The sequence below is a fragment of the Odocoileus virginianus genome, chromosome 27, assembly GCF_023699985.2.
Source record: "Odocoileus virginianus isolate 20LAN1187 ecotype Illinois chromosome 27, Ovbor_1.2, whole genome shotgun sequence".
Taxonomy (NCBI): domain Eukaryota; kingdom Metazoa; phylum Chordata; class Mammalia; order Artiodactyla; family Cervidae; genus Odocoileus; species Odocoileus virginianus.
In genome coordinates this window covers 36063335-36084901 of record NC_069700.1, presented here as the reverse complement: position 1 = coordinate 36084901, position 21567 = coordinate 36063335, and the positions used below count along the sequence as shown (strand labels likewise).

General features: G+C 44.9%; 1 protein-coding gene across 2 annotated transcripts; it reads right to left on the bottom strand.

Annotated features, from left to right (window-relative positions):
* Positions 1-10704: 10704 nt before the first annotated feature.
* On the bottom strand, positions 10705-19350 carry LOC110146965 (HLA class II histocompatibility antigen, DO alpha chain). Of its 2 annotated transcripts, none has more exons than XM_070456651.1 (5): positions 19209-19350; positions 14681-14929; positions 13977-14258; positions 13746-13881; positions 10705-13556 (listed from the first exon to the last, which is right to left on the bottom strand). In XM_070456651.1, exons 1-5 carry the CDS (start codon positions 19288-19290, stop codon positions 13553-13555), a joined length of 753 nt encoding a protein of 250 aa, XP_070312752.1. In that variant the 5' UTR covers positions 19291-19350; the 3' UTR covers positions 10705-13552. The 2 variants fall into 2 exon arrangements, with proteins under 2 accessions (XP_070312752.1, XP_070312751.1); XM_070456650.1 differs by having other exon boundaries at positions 13771-13881.
* Positions 19351-21567: the final 2217 nt, after the last annotated feature.

The window sequence follows — 21567 nt, the reverse complement described above, 5'->3', positions numbered from 1 at the left end:
CCCGGGTTTCCCCAGGGTTGAGGAGTTATGCTGGACATGGGACTTTTAGCAATAAAACTGAGAAAGTCCTCTGGGCAAACTGGGACGGGTGATCATGTCACGAATGGGAGACGTGATCTTCACTCGGAAGTGGAGGAGACAGAGCTGATGGACACCAGGCTGAACCACTATCACGGTTCTGTGCTCATCCCTTTCACACTCCACCTCCTGATGCACCTAGCATTCGACTCCCGATCGTTAGCGTCTGTTACACCCACTTCACAGAAGAGAAAACAGATTCAGAGAGGCCTAGACCACTGGTTCTGTAGGCCATGTCTTTCTGCTAGACATGCTGTCTTCTGGGTCCTTCAACCGCCTCCTTCCCTGGTGCCTGCCTCCTCCCCTCCAGAACAGTAGCCTCCCCTGGCGGGGTACCAGGCCAGTCACCTCCAGGGGGGCCTCACCTCAACCTAAGATGGCCAGGATAAGACTAGCTTCTTGTCAAAGTAAGAGGAACCCACCATCCTTGCCAAACTTCAATTATTTGTGTGCCCTTGTATAGCAAGTAAATGTTGCTACACAATAAGATATTTCTCATATGCGCTTGCCAGATGAGGACACTGCTATTCTTGTCAAGTAAGCTAATGTTTGATTAGAAAATAGAGGAGAAAAGGGATTTATATCTCCATTAATAAGATTTTTCTGCCAGGTGTTCATTTGAAAAACCAGTATTACTGAAATGCTGCCTATCAACCATACTCACAGAATCATTGCTCCTATAATTTCTGATACTATGAGAACATAACACTGGCTAATCACCAATACTTTCTTCTCTTCTGCCCCTGCAATAGGCTTCCCCAGAAAGGTGGGTTGTAGAGACACTGAGTTCCTCCCAAAATGGTTATTTCCTGTCTTCCTGACTAGACTTTGCTTTTCATTTATAGTTGCTACAGAAAAAAAGGAGACAGTTTCGTAATTTCTCTCATCCTTTTCTTCTCTTTCTTAAAACCAAACAAACAAACAAAACACTGGTTTTCTAAGTCTGCTTGTATGTTTCTAATCTAAGTAACCCCAGGGAAAGAAAAGCGGAAAAGTTACTAACAGGATGATAGCTGTAAGTGGTCAGAAAGCCTCGCGTCTCTATCGAGTGAAGCTTCCTGCTCTTTGGTGGGAAGTAGGGGTGGCTATTCTCCTGCCTGCACGGCCACCACAGCCTGTTGTTCTACGTTCTTGATTTGAGAGAGAGCAAGTGCCACCCCACACGCCCCACCCCGACACGCTCACACACTCACACACACGCGCGCGCACACGCCTCTCGGCGCCTATGCTGCACCTTCTGTCCCCGTACATAAGGAGTTCCCATAACTTGGCCCCGAGTCCCCTGAGGTCTGGTCAGAGGCTTCGTGCTGATACTGGCCATGAACCTTTGCTTCTATGTCTACTTAAAATTCTGCATCCCATTCCGGATCTGACCCCAACCACAATGACCCGACCCCCAGCTGAGAGGCTGTTCTCAGCCCCTCAGCTGATCCCAGGATTAGGCTCTCCCATCACTGCCTTTGGTCTCACAAATAGACCCTGCCAAGCCCCACCATGACTTAAGCCATGATTCGGCCAGGAAGAAAAATCGAATGAAATAAAGAACGACAACCAACCGAGGCAGCAGCTGGGGGTCGAGAAGCAGGTTCAGAGAGCAGCTCTACGCGTGGGAACAGCGGTTCGGCCTTGTTTCAGAGCAACATGGAAAACCAAACAGAAAGGGGCTTGTTTCTGCCGAGCCTGGGCAAGCTGAAAGAGGAGAAAACCAGGGAAAAGGACTCAACACTTAACTGAGACAGTGCCGTCAACCTCACTGTAGTGATCCCTTTAGTCCACAGAACATCCCTATTACATATGTTTTAGAAGAAATACTGACTTGATGTGTGTAAGATCATGGAATTGGTGAGACAGGGAAATGCTGATTTCAAAGTTTATATCCTTTCTTCTATGCCCATTGTTTCTGGTTATATTATAGATATAAGCAAAAAAGGAATTCAGAAATGAAAATTTGAAAAAAAAAATTCAGATATTGTTTACTCCACCAAACAGAATGGAAGAACAAGGCTGGAGATACACACACACTGTCTGTCTGGCTATCTGTCTATCTACCATCTTCTGATGTATCAACATTTTTAAAATGTAGCTCCTGCTCAAGATTCCACCACGTTGGAGAAAATTAATTTTCTTTCACCAAGCCCAACTATACTGAACTTCACGGAAGAAATACTAGGAAGTGTGAAGACATGAAAGAAGTGAAACAACTTGGTTTGGTTCCAACAGCTCAGGTGAGGGAATCCCCAGTGATGAGTTTTGCTGTGTGAAGAAGAACCGGGCTGAGTGGAAATTACTGACTTTGAGTGGTATTCAGCCAGTGATGTCACTGACTAATACCTAAGTGATGACTATTTATACCCACCATCCCTCCTAACCATTCCTTCAGGCTTGACTTAGAGACCGAGAGCTTCGTGAAGGAAAAAGGCTCCCAGGGAATAGGTGATGGATGTGAGGGGGTGAAGCTGTGACCAGATGGACAGGGTCCATGAGGGGAAAGTGTGGAGGTGTATAGCTCACCTCCTTTTGACCATGTAAGAAGTGAAGAAAAGGGATGACAAAAATATAGACATAAAAAGCAAAAACAAACCCCCCAATCCCCTCTGAAATTTAAAAAACAAAAAAAATTATAGGCCAAGAATAAAAATTACATGAACTTTGTAAGATTATAGAAATTTTGCATATTTTTCTTCCTATTTTTATTAATCTTCTCTCTTTTCTGATTGGGATTGAAAATAAAAATCTCAAACATGGATAAAACTACAAAATTGCAAATCATCTTGACATTTTCACAGTTGAACTTATTCTTGGTGTTCCTGAGATGCCTATAGGCAGTGTGATAGTAACTTTTGACTGCAGAGCATTTTTCTAAAGGAAAAAATGAGGAAGCAATTGTAGAGCTCCCGTGACAAAATGAGAGTGTGCTTTGAACCTGAAGGTGAAAAAGTTGCTGGAAGAAACGGTCAAACTTGATGTATGTATTTAACAACCAGGTAATGGAACCCCAACAAGGCATTACATCTTCCTTCTTTATTTTAATTTTAAAGAAAAAACAATAGATTAAAATTATTTATCTTTAAATTACAAAATATCAATTATTATTGTTCAGCCCCTAAGTCATGTCCAACTCTTTGTGAGAGGAGTAGTTATTATTAGTGGCAATTTAGTAACTCATGCATTGAGGAATCCAAGGATCTCTCATTTAATTTCTTGCTATTTTCAAGAACAGCATGCAAACACACACACACTCCAAATACACACACTTTATGAAGCAAATCCCAAATAAGAAAATCCAGAAAATGCACAAAGAATACTTGACTACCTGTACATTGGTTTAACAATTATTAAGATTTTCCCATATTTATTGCAACTCTGTGTGTGTGTGTATCTACATCCACTTCAAAATAAAGACATCATGGCATTTTAACCTTTAAATACTTAAAGCTGTCTTGCTACATAACCACAGTAAAGTAATCATGCTGAACAAAGTTGAAAATAATTCCCTAATATCATTGATTATCCAGTCTATTTTCTCATTTATCTCAAAAGTATCTTTATATCTGTTTTCCCCCAAAAGTGTTGCCAAAAAATCACCCTCTAAGTTTGATTGTAATGTCTCTGCAGTCTCTCTTAATCCCCCCTCCTCCTTTTTTATATTATTTTTCAAGAGGTCAGGCCAGTTGCCTTATAGAATATCTCATATTCTGTGTTTGTGTGGTTGTTTTCTTCCTGGCTTCATTTGACTTATTCCTGTATCCATTGTATTTTCTGTAAACTAGAACTTTGAGCAAAAGGCTTTATTTGATTCAGATTAAAGATTTTTCACAGTAATTCTTCATAGGTGATGCTGTGTACTTTTCCTCTCATCAAGAAGCGTGTGATGACTGAGCTGTTGTCTCATTATTGCTGAAGTCAAGTTAGACTGGCGAGCTGAGGCAGTGGCTGCCAGATCTCTCTCCTCTATGAAGATACATTCTCCCTTCCATCAACAGCAAACAAGCTACAGGCACGACACTTTGGCATGATGGGACTCTCCCTTTTCCAGTCATCTCTTTCCTAACATTTAGACACTTTCCCTGAATCAATTCTCACATTAGGGTTACAAAATGCTTATTTAATCATTCTAGTATTTCCTAGCTGGCCATCATCTGAAAGGAAGACATTTTCTCATCTAGTGAACCATATAGTTCTTTCTGAAAAAATCAGGAAATCAGCTACTTTCCTTTAAGTATCACTCGTCTTTGTTAGGAATAGAATATCACCCCCAGTGGTCATAGAAAAGTTCTGTTGTTGTTGTTGTTGCTTGCTTTATCTTTATTTTTATTATTATTAGGGACTTGTGCATTTTTATCCATTCAGTGTGCTTACACTGGTTATAGAAAAAATTTTTTTAAATCCTCAAATTGTCCCAAATTTGGCCAGTTGGAGCTACTTCAAGCTGGCTGCTCTTTTCTTTCATTTTTTATAAATATATTTTTGTTTTTTAAACATATTTATTTTTATTTTGCTTGCACTGGGTTTTCATGTGTCATGCAGCTGAGTTGCCCTGTGGCATGTGGTATCTTAGTTCCCCAGCCAGGGATCGAACCTACATCCCCTACATTGGAAGGCAGATTCTTTACCACTGGATGACTAGAGAAGACCCTACTCTTTTCTTTGGACGTGATTCCAGTAGTCTTTGAGTACTTTCTTGCTTTCTGAAACAAACTTGCTTTGCATATTCCCTAATCCAGGCCTGAAATAAGTCACTTCTCTAAGAAGCTCCAGTTACTTTTATTGGGTGACGATATTAAGAAATCACAATCTGCGTTCTAGGAATGACCATCACGCCTGAAGGGCCGTTGCCTCCAGGCTCTATCACTTGCTAAAGCTAGAAAATATATATACTTGTAAATCATTAGTTTAAATTGGCCATTTCCAGTTCAAATTTAATATTAGTGTTTTAATTTAGCTACTTTTTTCTTTCTTTTTATACACTAAAAATCATGCTTCCCAAATACATTACATCAGTCATTCCTGCATTGCTTTATCCTATAATATATATAAACATAGTTTCAAAATAATAATACAATATTATTGCTAATGATAAAACTACTGAATGACCTTCAGTGTTTTTAGCAGTTCTTTTTGCCCTTAGAATATAGTCCAGTAGGAATATACAGTATTGTTTTCTAACAGGAGTTAAAATAATTCTTGTCTCTCTGGTTCAGTCATTTATGTTTGTTTTAAATTTTAGGGGTTTTGTTTCATGTTTATAAAAATTTAGAGTACTTATATATAGAATATATATATAATATATATATATATAGAGTATCCAGTTTTATCTCTGTTGCCTCAAATGCATTCCCTCTTTTCTTCCTTCCCCTCCCCATTTTTAACAATTTCTGGTTTATCCTTTCAGTGCGGTTTTTTGCAAACATCTCCCCTCTTTCTTATCCCAAGGGTAGCACAAACTGTATGCCTTCTTTTGTATTGATATCTTGCAATTTTTCCACTACATCCTAGGGATCCCTCCGTATCAGCTCTAAGAGATCTTCCTCATTCTTTTTAACAGCTTTATGTTTCTCCACTGCATGGATGTACTGTAACTCTTTCATCTAGTACATTCTTACTGGACATGTTTCCACTGTTTTGCTATTAGCAAACATGACATGTCCTTTTTGAAAGGCAGAGTACTAAAAACTAACAACTACATATCTATGTTTGGCACTTCCTTACCCATATTAAAATATGCTCTGGAAGAAAAAGATTACTTACATTGATTTATGTTATTAATATCCTTCAGAACATTTGAGTTTCATGAACAATTTAGGAAACACCATGTTAGGTGCGCAGACTCACAGCTCTGACGGATACAAGTGTTGAGACTACTGCTTGGCATACTGTGCTCAATAGGTGAAAATCTTCCTTGATGGCTCAGATGGTCAAGAGTCTGCCTGCAATGCGGGAGACATGCGTTTGACCCCTGGGTTGGGAAGATCCTCTGGAAAAGAAAATGGGTATCTACTCCGGTACTCTTGCCTGGAGAATCCCCATGGACAGAGGAGCCTGGCGGGCTACAGTCCATGGGGTTGCAAAGTCAGACATGACAGAGACTAACAATACACAAAAGCTAATAGTGTTCAGAAAAGCAATAGCATTGATAACAGCAGAAAGTTTTAAAATGTTTTCTTTGTCTGGGCATGTCATCAAGGAATCTGAGAGCTGAGTGGGCTACATCTCACTCTTTGGTCAGTCATTTGATGAACACGTGTTGAGTAACTGCGGCGTTCCGGGCAGTATGGTGAGAACTTGTGCCGGAGCCCGAGCATGCGCTGCCGGCCTGAGGGAGGGGATGACGGACCACAGGGGGTCAGGCCAGGTCTCGGGAGTGGCACTGAGGATCCAGGGCTGAGGCAGCAGGAAGTTTCAGGGGGCGGAAATGCCAGGCGGTCTTCTCTTGGGAAGAGGAAGTTGACTCAAATTTGGAGCCTCCACTGGAGGTGGAATCAAACCGCACGACACAGCCACATCACAGAGTTAGAGGCGATGGCCAGAGACGAGGGGAGGGGAGGGGAGGAGGGAGGAAGGGGCAGCTCCTCCGCAGGCCTGGCCACTTAGGAGAGGAAAGGAAGCCTGAGAGAGGCTCCATTCCGGGAGAAATGTCTGTCCACAGAGATAAACAGGTCACGTGGTTGAGAAGGGTGGAAATGGGTGGTTTATTCAGCAAAGCTCACCAGGGAAGCCTCTGAACTTTTACCACGGGACTTGTGAATGGATGGCAAGTTGGAAGCATTGATGTTAAGGTCACAGGCAGGAGGATTCTAAGGCAAGAGAGTGTGGCTGTAACGTCATGAAAAAAGGACGATTGCAAGGAGGTGAGGTTGGAGAGCCTTGGCCAGGAAGGAACTGAGAGTCTAAGTGAGAAAGAAAGTCTGAACAAGGGGATCCACATGAATGGTTGGCAGAAGTGACATCTCTGCAGTAATTCCTAAAGCTGGTCATTCTTCTAGCTGGATATAAGAAACAGAAAGTGCAAGTGATAGTCGCTCAGTCGTGTCAGACTCTGCGCCCGCATAGACTGTAGGCTGCCAGGCTCCTCTCTGCATGGAATTCTCCAGGCAAGAATACTGGAGTGGTAGCCATTTCCTCCTCCAGGGGCCTTCAAACCTGGGTCTCCTGCATGGCAGGCAGATTCTTCACAGTCTGAGCCACCAGGAAAGTCAAGGTCCAAAAGCCAAGGACGGTAAATCCTGACAAGGATGGCAAAGGGTGTTCCCAGGATGACAGCTGTCTCACTGAAGACACTAGTTCAGACTGGGCCAACAGAAGATTCTGGGAGGTGTTTTTGGGGGGGAGGGGGTGGATCTTTGTTTTTCTTAGCCACGCCTTGTGGCTTGCAGGATCTTAGTTCTGGGGACAAGGATTGAACCCGGCCCCTTGTCAGCAAAAGCGTGGATCAGGGGCGGTTCTGGAAGTTTTACCTGAGAGTAAAATGGACAGAATACCTGAAGCAGCTGGTTGTGTTTTGAGGAAACTTGTGATTCACTAATGCTAGGTACCAAGGAAACCAGGGAAAGGAGAGTCAGGCGATCGTCTATCCCAGGGAGACAAAAAGCTGCCTAAGAAAGGGAGCTTGGCTGTGAACAACCTTCACAAATTCATAATAACATAAACCCTGAACACCAACCTGGTGAAAGTTACAATGTAACTACATTAAAGCAAGGGGTGCACGTGTGTGGTGTGAAGATGAAAAAAAAATTAAGTCTTCCTCTTCCATAGCGATAAGTAAAGAGAAAAGACCTAAAGCTGAAAAATCAAGATGGAGCTAAACAAACGTGCTATTTAGAGACAGAAGGTCAGTACCAACAGAATTAGTTAAAAACAGTTGAAAAGATAATAGCAAACGAAGCAACAGACAAAGGATTAATCTCAAAAATATACAAGCAACTCCTGGAGCTCAATTCCAGAAAAATAAATGAGCCAATCAAAAAATGGGCCAAAGATCTAAACAGACATTTCTCCAAAGAAGACCTACAGATGGCTAACAAACACATGAAAAGATGCTCAACATCACTCATTATCAGAGAAATGCAAATCAAAACCACAATGAGGTACCATCTCACACCCATCAGAAGGGCTGCTATCCAAAAGTCTACAAGCAATAAATGCTGGAGAGGGTGTGGAGAAAAGGGAATCCTCTTACACTGTTGGTGGGAATGCAAACTAGTACAGCCGCTATGGAGAACAGTGTGGAGATTCCTTTAAAAACTGGAAATAGAACTGCCATATGACTCAGCAATCCCACTCCTGGGCATACACACCGAGGAAACCAGATCTGAAAGAAACACGTGCACCCCAATGTTCATCGCAGCACTGTTTATAATAGCCAGGACATGGAAGCAACATAGATGCCCATCAGCAAATGAATGGATAAGAAAGCTGTGGTACATATACACCATGGAATATTACTCAGCCGTTAAAAAGAATTCATTTGAATCAGTTCTAATGAGATGGATGAAACTGGAGCCCATTTTACAGAGTGAAGTAAGCCAGAAGGATAAACACCAGTACAGTATACTAGCACATATATATGGAATTTAGGAAGATGGTAACGATAACCCTATATGCAAGACAGAAAAAGAGACACAGATGTATAGAACAGACCTTTGGACTCTATGGGAGAAGGCAAGGGTGGGATGATCTGAGAGAACAGCATTGAAACATATATATTATCAAGGGTGAAACTGATCGCCAGCCCAGAATGGATGTATGAGACAAGTGCTCAGGGCTGGTGCACTGGAATGACCCAGAGGGATGGGGTGGGGAGGGAGGTGGGAGGGGGATTCAGGATGGGGAACACATGTAAACCTATGGCTGATTCATGTCAATGTATGGCAAAAACCACTACAATATTGTAAAGTAATTAGCCTCCAACTAATACAATAAATGGAAAAAAAATACTAAAAAAAACCCAAAAAACAGTTGAAAAGGACTTGTGGTCCAGTGGTTGAGAATCTCCCTCAGTGTGGGGTATGTAGGTTGGATCCCTGGTTGGAGAACTAATATTTCACATTCCACAAGGGCCACAGTTACTGAGCCAGCACACCACAACTGAGATCTGATGCAGCCAAATAAAAAAAGAAGTAAAGAATTTTTTTTTTTTAAGTTGAAAGCTTTCAACTCTGGGCTTCCCTCATATATCAGTTGGTAAAGAATCTGCCTGCAATGCAGGAGACCCCAGTTTGATTCCTGGGTCAGGAAGATCCGCTGGAGATGGGAGAGGCTACCCGCTCCAGTATTCTTGGGCTTCCCTTGTGGCTCAGCTGGTAAAGAATCCACCAGCCATGTGGGAGACCTGGGTTTGATCCCTGGGTTGGGAAGATAGCCTGGAGAAGGGAACAGCTATCCACTCCAGTGCTCTGGCCTGGAGAATTCCTTGGACTGTATAGCCCATGGGGTCACAAAGAGTGGGACACAACTGAGCAACTTTCACTAATCAGCTCTGGGGGCAAGAACAGGATCAGAAGGCAGACAGTGACTAGAACTTTTTCAAGCAAATCTGGTAGAACTATTGGACTCTCTAAACTATGGGGATAAATTTACTTTGTTAAAAATTAGAATTTTAAGAAAGAAAATTCATCAGAAGAGGAGATGTGGAGGCAGCTGGTGCAGAATTCTGCAGAGAGAGTGACTGAGAGGAGCTTGCAATGTGGGGTGGGGGTTACAGGACAGAAAGGAGGCTTCCTGTTCTCAATATATGAAAGCGATGGTATTTTTATTACGTGTGGAGGGGAACCCTGCAAAGGGGGAGAGTTTGAAAATACAGAAAAGAATTTGCCTATCTACTCTAAAAGAGATGGAAGTCAGATCAAAAATGCATAACAATTTTTCTTAAGAGACCAGAAGAGAAAGAATTTGAAACTAGAAAAAAAAAAGTGAGTGTAAGGGCAAATACATAAATCTAAAAGATTGGGAATTGCTACATATTCCTTCCAAATTGCTTCTAGTGACTTCTGGGTAATATAGGCATAGTGAAGAAAAGCACACTTCTGGTCAAAAAATGAAACCAAAAAAAATTCAAGTACTGTTTCTTTAACTACTGCTATACAGAAAGGTGCTTCAGTTATACACACACACACACACACACACACACACACATTTTTACATATTCTTTTCCACTATAGTTTGTCTCAGGATAGGGACTCTCGAGAATCCCTAGGATAGCAAGGAGATCAAACCAGTCCATCCTAAAGGAAATCAGTCCTGGGTGTTCATTGGAGGGACTGATGCTGAAGCTAAAACTCCAATACTTTGGCCACCTGATGTGAAGAGCTGACCCGGATGCTAGGAAAGATTGAAGGTGGGAGGAGAAGGGGACGACAGAGGATGAGATGGTTGGATGGCGTCACTGACTCGATGGACATGAGTTTGAGTAAGCTCCAGGAGTTGGTGATGGACAGGGAGGCCTGGCGTGCTGCAGTCCATGGGGTTGCAGAGTCAGACACAACTGAGCAACTGAACAACAACAAAAATTGAGTATCACTCCTTGTGCCATGTCCATATATAAAAGCTCACATCTGCTGACCCCAGTCTCCCATTCCATCCTCCCCCAAACACATGCCCCCTTGGCGGCCACCTGTCTGTTCAAAAGAGGAAATTTTAACAACTTTATTAAACATTAGGACAGAGAGCAGAGAAACACTTTTCCAAGGATGCATCAAGTTTTAAGTAAAAGATCAACAGAGATCAGGGCGCGATGGAGACAGACATCTCTCACGGTGTCTTCCGAGACCCTCTTCTTTCACTGAGAACAACCCGACTCCTCACCCCAGGGGTGGGCACCAGCCATCATGTTTGTACCATGGGATCTGATCGCCTTGGGCCAGCATGGACACTTTCCCTAAGTTTGGGGAATCGTTTGTTTTTTCAAAAACTAAATTGTGACTGAGAGACACAGTCTCCGTGGGTGGCTAGAGTCGAGGGGACATACACACACAGGACCCACAGGATCGACAGGTCGGCTGAAAAGGACAGTCAGTCCTCACCGAGAGAACACGGCTGATGCGCCCAGGAACCTAGAGAGCAGGGCTCGTGGCCAGAGAGGGCCGGGCGCTGGGCTCTGCGGCCTCTTCAGTTCTGAGTTCTGCCCCCTGCGGGCCTGACTCAAACCCACCCTTGGGTTCTGGGCACCACTCCGGCGTCTTTATAGTAAATACCCCTTCTTGTGTCTGTAGTTATTCTAATAGAGTTTCCGTGACTGACGGGCAAACAAAAATCACGCCTGGGACAACCCTCCCTCACTCCCACCCAAGTCCTCTTCTGGACTTTGATTCCCCACCTCACGCTGTCCCGGGAAGTCCACGGAGTCCCCTTAATCTCTTGGTTTCTTTCTTTTCCAGGACAAAACGCTCACAATCCCAAATCCTCTCTTGCCCCTACATACCTGTATTACGCTCAGCTTCTTTTTTGGAAGAGGGCTGTGCCACCTGGCACGTGACAGCTTAGTTCCCCAACCAGGAATCAAACCCACATCCCCTGCGTTGGAAGGGTACAGTCTTAACCACGAGACCACCAGGGAAGTCCCTTGCTCGACTTCTATGCCGTAAAAGGCCCAGGTTTTCCAGAAAGTCTTCCTGAATCACTCAGACCTCAGGGATCCCCTTTCTGACGACCTCCGATGGCACCAGCCAGTCTCCGTTTCCAGACCCCAGTCTGGGGCCAGAACAGCTTCGTCAGCACCATCTGGAGCCTGTTCAAAATTACAGAGTCCCTGTCACCACTCTCTCCACCCCAGAGACACTCATTCAGTAGATCTGGGAGTAGCCTGTACTCATCAAAAGGCTCCCAAGTGATTCTTCTATGTATTCAGTTTGAAAAACCACCAATCTGTACCACTCATTTGGTACCTGATATAACAGCTCAGTTGGTAAAGAATCTGCCTGCAATGAAGGAGACCCCGGTTTGATTCCTGGGTTGGGAAGATCCGCTGGAGAAGGGATAGGCTACCCACTCCAGTATTCTTGCCTGGAGAATTCCATGAATTGTATAGTCCATGGGATGGCAAAGAGACAGACACGACTGAGCGACTTTCACTTCACTTCATAAACTACTTTGTAGAGTTAGCTATTGCTTTGAGTGTATTTTAAATTTTGTTCATAGTAAACGAAAACCTTCTGCGTGCATACTGTCGCTTCAGTCGTGTCTGACTCTGCGATCCTGTGGACCGTAGCCTGCCAAGCTCCTCTGTCCATGAAATTCTCCAGGCAAGAACACTGGAGTGGATTGCCATGCCCTCCTCCAGGGAATCTTCCGGAACCAGGGATTGGACCTGCGTCTCTTATGTCTCCTATATTATGCAGCCACGTTTTTTACCACTAGTGCCACCTGGGAAGCCCTAGGCCACAGATTTAGAGAGGATTCAGATGGATCTCTCCTAGACCTCCCTTCTCACAGCTACCTTGAAAGGTAGTAGATCACTACTCTCTACCCGCCTACCTGATGTGATGGACCTCAGACGGAGGATGTGGCCATCCTACCCAAGCCTTGGCCGCTATTTGTCATGCATGGAACGCTATCGAATGCCAGAAAAGGAGATGGCGTCTAGGCCACAGCTGGATACCAGTGGCCTCTTCATGATGGTAAATCTGGGTAAGAGTGAAATTTCTGTGAATGTCCCCTCGCCTGGCGTCCTTCAGAACTGTCATCGGTTGGGGGAGTTACAAAGAACAGAATACTCTGCATCCCTTTGGGGGCAAATCTGAATTCAGGATATAAATTTCATGACATCCATGTGAAATGGTCCATTCACAAGTGACCCACAAGGGGCCCCACACTGATGAGTCAGATGGAACAGGACATAGCTAGATTGGCCCGTGAATGAATGTCAGTCCTCAGTAGCAGGTCATGCTCAATGGCCATCACCAGAAATCCCCTCTTCCAGACCCTAGAGTCCTTTGCTCAATCCCTTCAGTCATATCCGACTCTTTGTGACCCTATGGACTGTAGCCCACCAGGCCCCTTCCACGGGGATTCTCCAGGCAAGAATACTGGAGTGGGTTGCCATGCCCTTCTCCGGGAGGTCTCCCCGATCCAGGGATCAAACCCAGGTCTCCTGTACTGCAGGCAGATTCTTCACTCACTGAGCCACCTGGAGGCCCCCTAGCGTCCCTTACCCCCTTAGAGAATTGGCTAAGGCCTGGGAAGATGGACACTGCAAACATTGTTTAAAAGTTTACTGCTGCTGGCCAGGGCTTTGGGTAGACCAATAAAGTGTATGTGTGTGTGTGTGTGTTGGGGCTGGGAAAGGAAGCTCGTTGGTTCCCCACAAGTCCCTGCCATGAGTATGGGGGCCAAAAAGGAGGAGACTTATAGGACAGGGGTTGATCCCATTCAAAGTCAGCATGATGAACTTGGTGGAGTCTGGCACTGAGCAGGCAAGGGCCGTCAGAAACTTGCCAGAAAGCTGAATGGTGTCTCACACTTGTTTCTCTCAGAAGGGCCATCACCTAAAGTAGCAAAAACCACATGGTCAAGGTTCAAGCTCACAATTCTGGGTCCTTCCTCTGCCCGCTTCCCTCAAACCTGACCCCCTCGCCTCCCCTCTGCTCGTCCCTGCCCCCCTCCCCGAATCTCTCATCCTCCACCCCCATCCTGTGCAGAGTCCCCACCTTCCTCCCCCCAGACCCCTGGTGCACCTGGGGGTGCTGGACAGGCACGTGCCTGTGATGATGAGGGTGATGCCCACGAGGAAGCCCGCCAGGCCGAGGGCCAGGCCGAGGGCACAGACTAGAGTCCCTGTGGTATCAGGCAGCGGGGTGGGCACCTGGGGCTCTAGGAGAGAAAGGGAGGGTCAGGGGGTCCCGCAGAGGGACTCAGGGTGAAGGATGCACAGGTCTGAGGCGGGTGGCCAGGAGGGGGCTGCGTACCCCAGTGCTGAAAGAGCGGCTGGTCCAGGCCCCAGTGCTCCACCTTGCAGGCATAGAAGTCGTCCGCCAAGGGCACAAAGGTCAAGTAGTGAAACTTGCGGAACGAGTGGTCAGGCTGAGCGTAGAAGCCGGTCTGGGTCACGCCCTGGGTGACGGGCTGGCCGTTGCGCAGCCAGCTGACGTTGATGACCGGGGGGAAGATGTTGTCCACGATGCAGATGAGGACGTTGGGCTGGCCCAGCTGCACGCGAGACTTGGGCAGGACGGCCACTCTGGGGGGCACTAGGAGGAAGCAGGCCTTGAATCCCACAGGAACAGGCCTCCAGCTGGGGCCTCGTCAGGGATGGATGGAGGGGTGCTTCCTGGTATTTGCCTTCTGAGAGCAGTGGATGCTCTGGGCTGGTGACACTGAGGCAGAAGCGGGGACAGAGGGACAGGAGACTGAAGGGGCAGGGTGGGGGGGCCCAGGGTGAGGTGAGCCGTATCTGCCAGGTGGGAGGGGTCGTTCCTAGAGGAAGAGGCTGTTAAAGGAATCTCAGGAGATCTAGAACCTCCTGGGAAAGAAAAGGGTTGAGAACAACAGTCTCAGATATTGAGAGTGGGGCCGGGGAGCCAACAGAAGACTGAGGGGTGGGGTAGAGGCTTCTCTGGACCTCCTCTGCTTGCTGGGAGCCTGGGGGGCAGGCAGGGGAAAGGCCCAGTACCGTTGGGGGCTCTGGTGCGGTTGGAGCGCTCCACCAAGTCCTCCAGATGCGCTTTGATCATCGAGATACTGAACAGCCCGTTCTGCGGGTCAAAGTAGGCGAAGTTGCCAAATTCAGGTAGACGCCACACAGCCTCCCGCTTCTTCAGGTCCACAGAGAACAGCTGTTCTCCATCGAAATCATAGGTGAACTGACCTGCACCATCATAGGACTGGTAGAAGGCTGGTCCGTAGGAGCCCATGTGGTCAGCTGTGTTGGGTGAGTTCAGGGTCAGGGGAGAAAAGAAAAGGTACAAGCTCTTATCCATCAGGTGTGATGGGTTGAGTCTCTGAGCTGTGCCCCATCAAGAGTCCTGTTCTGACACTGAGCTGGTCCCTGGGGAGCAGAGGAGCGGATGGAGGGACTGGCCAGCACAGAGGCAAGGGATCAGCCCGGCACACTGGGCTGGAAGAAGAGAGGCCACTTAAACTCAGGCTTGTGACCCCAGAGTTAAATCTTGACTCTGATTGCCGGTCCCAGTGGGGTCTTGTGAGATGAGAAGAGTAAGGGTGGGATGAGGAGAAACTAACTTAGGTTAAGAGCACCCATGGAATGCAAGGATTCTTCAATATATGCAAATCAATCAGTGTGATACACCATATTAACAAATTGAAAGATAAAAACCATATGATCATCTCAATAGATGCAGAAAAAGCGTTTGACAAAATTCAGCACACATTTGTGATAAAAACTCTTCAAAAAATGGGCATAGAAGGACTGTACCTCAACATAGCAAAGGCCATATATGAAAAGTCCACAGCAAACATTATTCTCAATGGTGAAAAACTAAAAGCATTCCCCCTAAGATCAGGAACAATGTGAGTGTGTCCTCTCTCACCACTAGTATTCAACATAGTTTTGGAAGTTCTAGCTACAGCAATTGGAGAAGAAAAAGAAATGAAAGGAATCCAGACCAGAAAAGAAGTAAAACTCTCACTGTTTGCAGATGACATAATACTATACATGGGAAACCCAAAAGAAACTATTAGAGCTAATCAGTGAATTCAGCAAAGTCATGGGATACAAGGTCAATACACAGAAATCAGTTGCATTTCTATATACTAACAATGAAAAAATCAGAAAGAGAAATTAAGGAATCAATCCCATTCACCATTCCAACAAAAAGAACAAAATATCTAGGAATAAACCTACCTAAGGAGACAAAAGAACTGTATATGGAAAATTATAAAACACTGATGAAAGAAATCAAAGATGGCATAAACAGATGGAGAGATACTTCATGTTCCTGGGTAGGAAGATTCAATATTGTAAAAATGACTATCCTACCAACTGCAATCTACAGATTCAATCCAATGCCTATCAAATTACCAATGGCATTTTTCACAGAACTAGAACAAAAAAAAATCTCAAAATTTGTATAGAGACATAAAAGACCCCAAATAGCCAAAGTACTCTCAAGAAAGAAGAATGAAGTTGGAAGAATCAATCTTACTGACTTCAGACTATACTACAAAGCTACAGTCATCAAGACAGTATGGTACTGGCACAAAAACAGAAATATAGACCAGTGGGACAACATAGAAAGCACAAAGAGAAAACCCACGTACCTATGGGTACCTTATTTTTTAAAAAGGAGGGAAGAATATACAATGGGGCAAAGATAGCCTTTTCAATAAGTGGTGCTGGGAAAACTGGACAGCTACGTGCAAAAGAATGAAATTACAACACTTCCTAACACCATACACAAAGATAAACTCAAAATGGATTAAAAGCATAAATGTAAGACCAGAAGCTATAAAACTCTTAGAGGAAAATATAGGCAGAACACTCAATGATATAAATCAAAGCAAGATCATCCATGACCCACCTCCTAGAGTAATGGAAATAAAAATAAACAAGTGGGACCTGATTAAACATAAAAGCTTTTGCACAGCAAAGGAAACTACAAACAAGGTGAAAAGACAGCCCTCAGAATGGGAGAAAATAATAGCAAGTGAAACAACTGACAAATAATTAATTTCCAAAATATACAAGCAGCTCATAAACTCAATACCAGAAAAACAAACAACCCAATCAAAAAGCGGAGAAAGAAGACCTAAATAGACATTTATCCAAAGAAGACATACAGATGGCCAACAAACACATGAAAAGATGCTCAACATTCCTCATTATTAGAGAATGCAAATCAAAACCACAATGAGATATCACCTCACACCAGTCAGAATGGCCATCATCAAAAAGTCTACAAACAATAAATGCTGGAGAGGGTGTGGAGAAAAGGGAACACTCTTGCATTGTTGGTGGGAATGTAAATTGATACAGCCACTATGGAAGACGACACGGAGATTCCTTTAAAAACTAGGAATAAAACCACCATATGACCCATCAATCCCACTCCTAGGCATATACCCTGAGGAAACCAAAATTGAAAAAGACACATGTATCCTAACGTTCATTGCAGCACTGTTTACAATAGCTAGAACATGGACTCGACCTAGATGCCCATTGACAGATGAATGGGTAAAGAAGTTGTGGTACATATACACATATACACAATGGAATATTACTCAGCCATAAAAAGGAACATATGTGAGTCAGTTCTAAAGAGGTGGACCAACCTAGAGCCTCTTATACAGAGTGAAGTAAGTCAGAAAGAGAAATATAAATATTGTATATTGACGCATGTATATGGACTCTAAGAAGATGGTACTGATAGCTTTATTTTCAGGGCAGTAGTGGAGAAACAGAGAGAGCAGGCCCATGGACATGGGGAGGAGGAGGGAGAGGGTGAGGTATACGGAGAGGATAACATGGAAACCTAAAATGGCATATGTAAAACACATGGCCAGTGGGGATTTGCTCTATGGCTCAAGGAACTCCAGCAGGGGCTCTGTGACAATCTAGAAGGGTGGGATGGGGAGAGAGGTGGGAGGGGGCTTCAGAAGGGAGGAGACATGGGTGTACCTATGGCTGGTTCTTGTTGATGTATGACAGAAAGCCACAAAATTCTGTAAAGCAATTATCCTTCAACTGAGCAACTGCACTGCACTGAACTATCCTTTAATTTAAAAAAAAAAAAGAGCATCCAAGGAACTGTGGGCACAGAGATGCAGTGTAAGTGGGTGTGAGGGAAAACAGGAGATGGGAGTAAGAATCAAGATTTGTGACCCCGAGGCCAGAAGGATAGGAAAAGGCAGCCCAAGGTATTGCAGACAGCAGTGGAAAAGGAATTCGAAGTTCAAAGTTCTGTCCCATCTCTTCTGCTCAGAGCATTATGATCAAATGTGTCTCTTAACATGAATGAGGCTCAGCTTTCTAGAAATTAGGGTTTAGGTGACTGCAGATAAGATGGCTTGATAATCCTATGAAATAAATTGCACAGCAGTCATGAGAACCTAGCGTGTGATCAGCACGATACCAGGCCCCAAGGGAATACAGACAAACCAGCTGTGGACCCTGCAGACAAGGAGCTCATGAACAGAACAGGATAAAGACATGAACATCTCTCTGTTGACCTGGTAAAAAAATATGGTACTAGAACTGGAGGTGAATGGGCACATTTCAAACCAGGAAGTTCTACAGAAATCAGGATGCTGGGACTTCCTTGGCAGTCCAGTGGTTAAGACTCCATGCTTCCAAAAATAAAAAGGCTCCATGCTTCCAATGCAGGGGAGGCAGGTTTGATCCTTGGTCAGGGAACTAAGATCGCACATGCTGTGCATCTTGGTCACAAAATTTTTAAAATATAAATTAAAAAAAAAAAAAAGATGGTGTTCCTTGGTTGCACAGTGGATAAGAATCCACCGGCCAATGCAGGGGACACGGGTTCGATCCCCGGTCTGGGGAAATTCCATGTCATGGAGCAGTTAAGCCTGCACACTGCAGCTGCCGAGCCCGGGCACCCTCGAGCCTGCGCTCCACAACAAGGGCAGCCGGGGCCCCGCAGCTAGAGGGCAGCCTGGCTTGCTGCAGCTAGAGAAAGCCTATGCACAGCAGTGAAGACCCAGCACAACCAAATAAAATAAATAAATAAAAGGTGTTTTAAATCCATCAGGACGCTGGGCAGCAAGATGGCAGTTTGGGTCTCAGAGAGGGGGCAGGGGACTTCCTTGGTGGTCCAGTGGTTAAGACTTCACCTTTCAGTGCAGGGTTACAAGTTCGATCCCTGGCCAGGGTGGGGAGCTAAGAGCCTACATGTCTCACAGCCAAAAAACAAAAACATAAAACAGAAGCAATGTTGTGACAAATTCAATGAAGACTTTAAAAACGGTCCACATTAAAAAAAAAAAATCTAAAAAACGAGAGGACGGAGAGAGGAACCGGAGGCACCAGAGCATGGCTGGTGTGGCCAGGCTGAGCCTGTGTTTTAGGTCCAGGACAGACCGGACAGAGGTGAGAGGGATGGGGAGTCTGTTGGCAAGGAAGTCGCCATAAGCCAGCGGAGAGGAACCGCTCACGCTCTGTACCGTCTCAAGGGTAACCCCGCGCCCGTCATCGCCTCTCCTCACCCAGCGCTCTCAGCACTCACCCTTGATGGCCCCAACTTCCCCAGGGCTCAGGAGGGTCATCAAGGTGTGCAGTCCCAGGACCAGCCTCCCCCTGAGGACCATTGCCCTCTGGTGCTTTAACCAGATGAGTCCCGCAGGCTTGGTGTCGGGGGTAAGGGAAGAAGGTGGAGGTAAAGAGGAAGAAAACAGATTCTGGGGTGGGGTGGGGAGCCCCCTGCTGTGTTCAGCCAATCAGGGAAATTCCCTCAGTTGGGGTAGCTGTTGCTAGGGGAAGATGCGGAGGAAAGCGCCTGGGCGAGAAGATGGAAGAGTGTAACTGGGCCCACGTGCCCCGAGGAGGCTTGTCCACAGGAAAGTCAGGAGGGGTGGGAGGGGCTCAGACCCACGGCTCCTACATCCTCCAAGGGGGTACCCTCTGAAGGCAGAGAGAAGGCCATCTGAGCGCAAATCCTCTTTGATCCGTGGGGTAGGGGCTCCTACCTATCTTGTAAGTTTTTGTGGACCAATTTGGAGTTGAAAAATAGAATAAATATGGGGGTTCCTTGGCGGCCCAGTGGTTAAGAGTCTGAACTCCCCCTGTAGGGGACGTGGGTCCGATCCCTGGCAGGGGAACGAAGATCCCACAAGCCACCCAGCACAGCCAAGAAAAAAAAGAATTACTGAGAAATTTTAAAAGGGAAATGTTGGATACTCAGTAGAAAAAAATATTTATAGTCTTTAAATCATGTTTAAAATTATTACTTTATTTCATTATGTGAGGGAAAATGTATCATTGTTAGAGATATTTAAAGCAAAAAAGAACTCCAGCAGGCTGTTCTGAGGAGGGCAGAGAGTGCTGGGTGGCCTCTATGAGTTCGTCCAGGTCCCCTGTGCCCCCGTCTCAGACTGAAGGTTGACCTGTATGGACCAAATCACCCTTATTTTTGTCTTTTAACTGGGCTCAGCCAAAGGGAGGCATGTGGTGCCCAGGTGGCACATTGGCAAAGAATCTGCCTGCCAGTGAAGAAGATGCAAGAGACTCGGGTTCGATCCCTGGGTGGTGAAGATCCCCTGGAGAAGGAAACGGCAACACACTCCAGTATCCTTGTCTTGAAAATTCCATGGACAGAGGAGCCTGGCAGGCTACAATCTATGGGGTTGCAAAGAGTCAGACACGACTGATCATACACACACACACAACGGGAGGCATTGGCAGAATTTAGTCTAATGTAAACCATATATAAAGTTAATTCTCTATCCTGGTAAATAGAAATCTAACCAAATATCTGAAGGCAATGTGTCAAAAATGATGAAATAAATAATTTTCAACTTGTAAGGGATCTGAGAAATCGTCTGTTTCCAAACCTGACCACACCGGAGAATCAGCCGTGGAGTGTGTTAAAAATACAAATTCCCAGGTTCCATCCTGACCTGACTTAAAGTAGCCTTTCCACAAGTAGGCCAGGGGACCTGTGTGTTTCGCGTGCTCCCTATGTGATTCTTGGGCAACAGGTCTATGGACTGCTTTCTGGCACAGACAAATGCCCGCTCTGATGTTCTTTTCTACACCTAGTGGAGTAGATAGACTTCTGACTTCAAATTCACCAAATCAAGAGGACTAATGCATTTTGGTGACACAGGCTATGGGGAACCCTAACCTTAGTTCTTTTTGTTTCCATTCCCCAGGATCTAGAATAATGCCTGGCACATAGTGATGCCCAATAGATATTTTTGTGTGAACAGTGGTCCTGCCCTGCCTTTCTCCTTAGGAGTTAGAACCTTGAAACAGTGAGATGATAGACTGTCATATCCAGGAATGCTTGTGATAAAGAATGCTGCTTCTTTATTTTATAGCAATTGTGTGTTGAATGCTTTTTATTTCTGAATATGTGAAGATTGACAAGCATAAGACTTTTATTGTTATTTTCTAATTTAATGACTTTATAATCTAAGAATCTTGTCACTCTGATGCATCTTAGAAATTTACTGAAACTTGCTTTATGGCTTGCAGTGTAGTCACTTTTTGTCAGCACTTCACACGCGCTCTACTTGTTGGGTGCAGAATTTGTAAATGTTATTGGACCAAGAGTGTTGATTTTGTTATTGTAATCTGTCATATCTTTCCTCATTTGGGGGCTGATCTGTTAATACCTAAGAGTGATGTATTTAAATCTCTAACTGTGGCTGTAGATTTTTCTATTTGTTTCTATTTGGGGAATCATTTCTGCCCTGTTTATGTTTAGACTATTAAATGCTTACTTTTGGGAAGTGTAGTGTTCTCGTGAATCGAACTGTTTCCCAATATGTACTGGCAACCTTTCTGTCTTAAAGTCTGTCCTGTCTGATACTGATACACTACACAGCTCTCTTTTTATCAGCATTTGTTTGATACATCTGTTT

Coding starts and splice junctions, on each gene's coding strand:
- LOC110146965 (XM_070456650.1), bottom strand. CDS start 19,290: ATGGTCCTCAGGGGGAGGCTGGTCCTGGGACTGCACACCTTGATGACC. Junction 14,259..14,680: donor CCGCACCAGAGCCCCCAACG/GTACTGGGCCTT, acceptor GCTTCCTCCTAG/TGCCCCCCAGAGTGGCCGTC. Junction 13,557..13,770: donor CATCACCCTCATCATCACAG/GCACGTGCCTGT, acceptor TTGCTACTTTAG/GTGATGGCCCTTCTGAGAGA.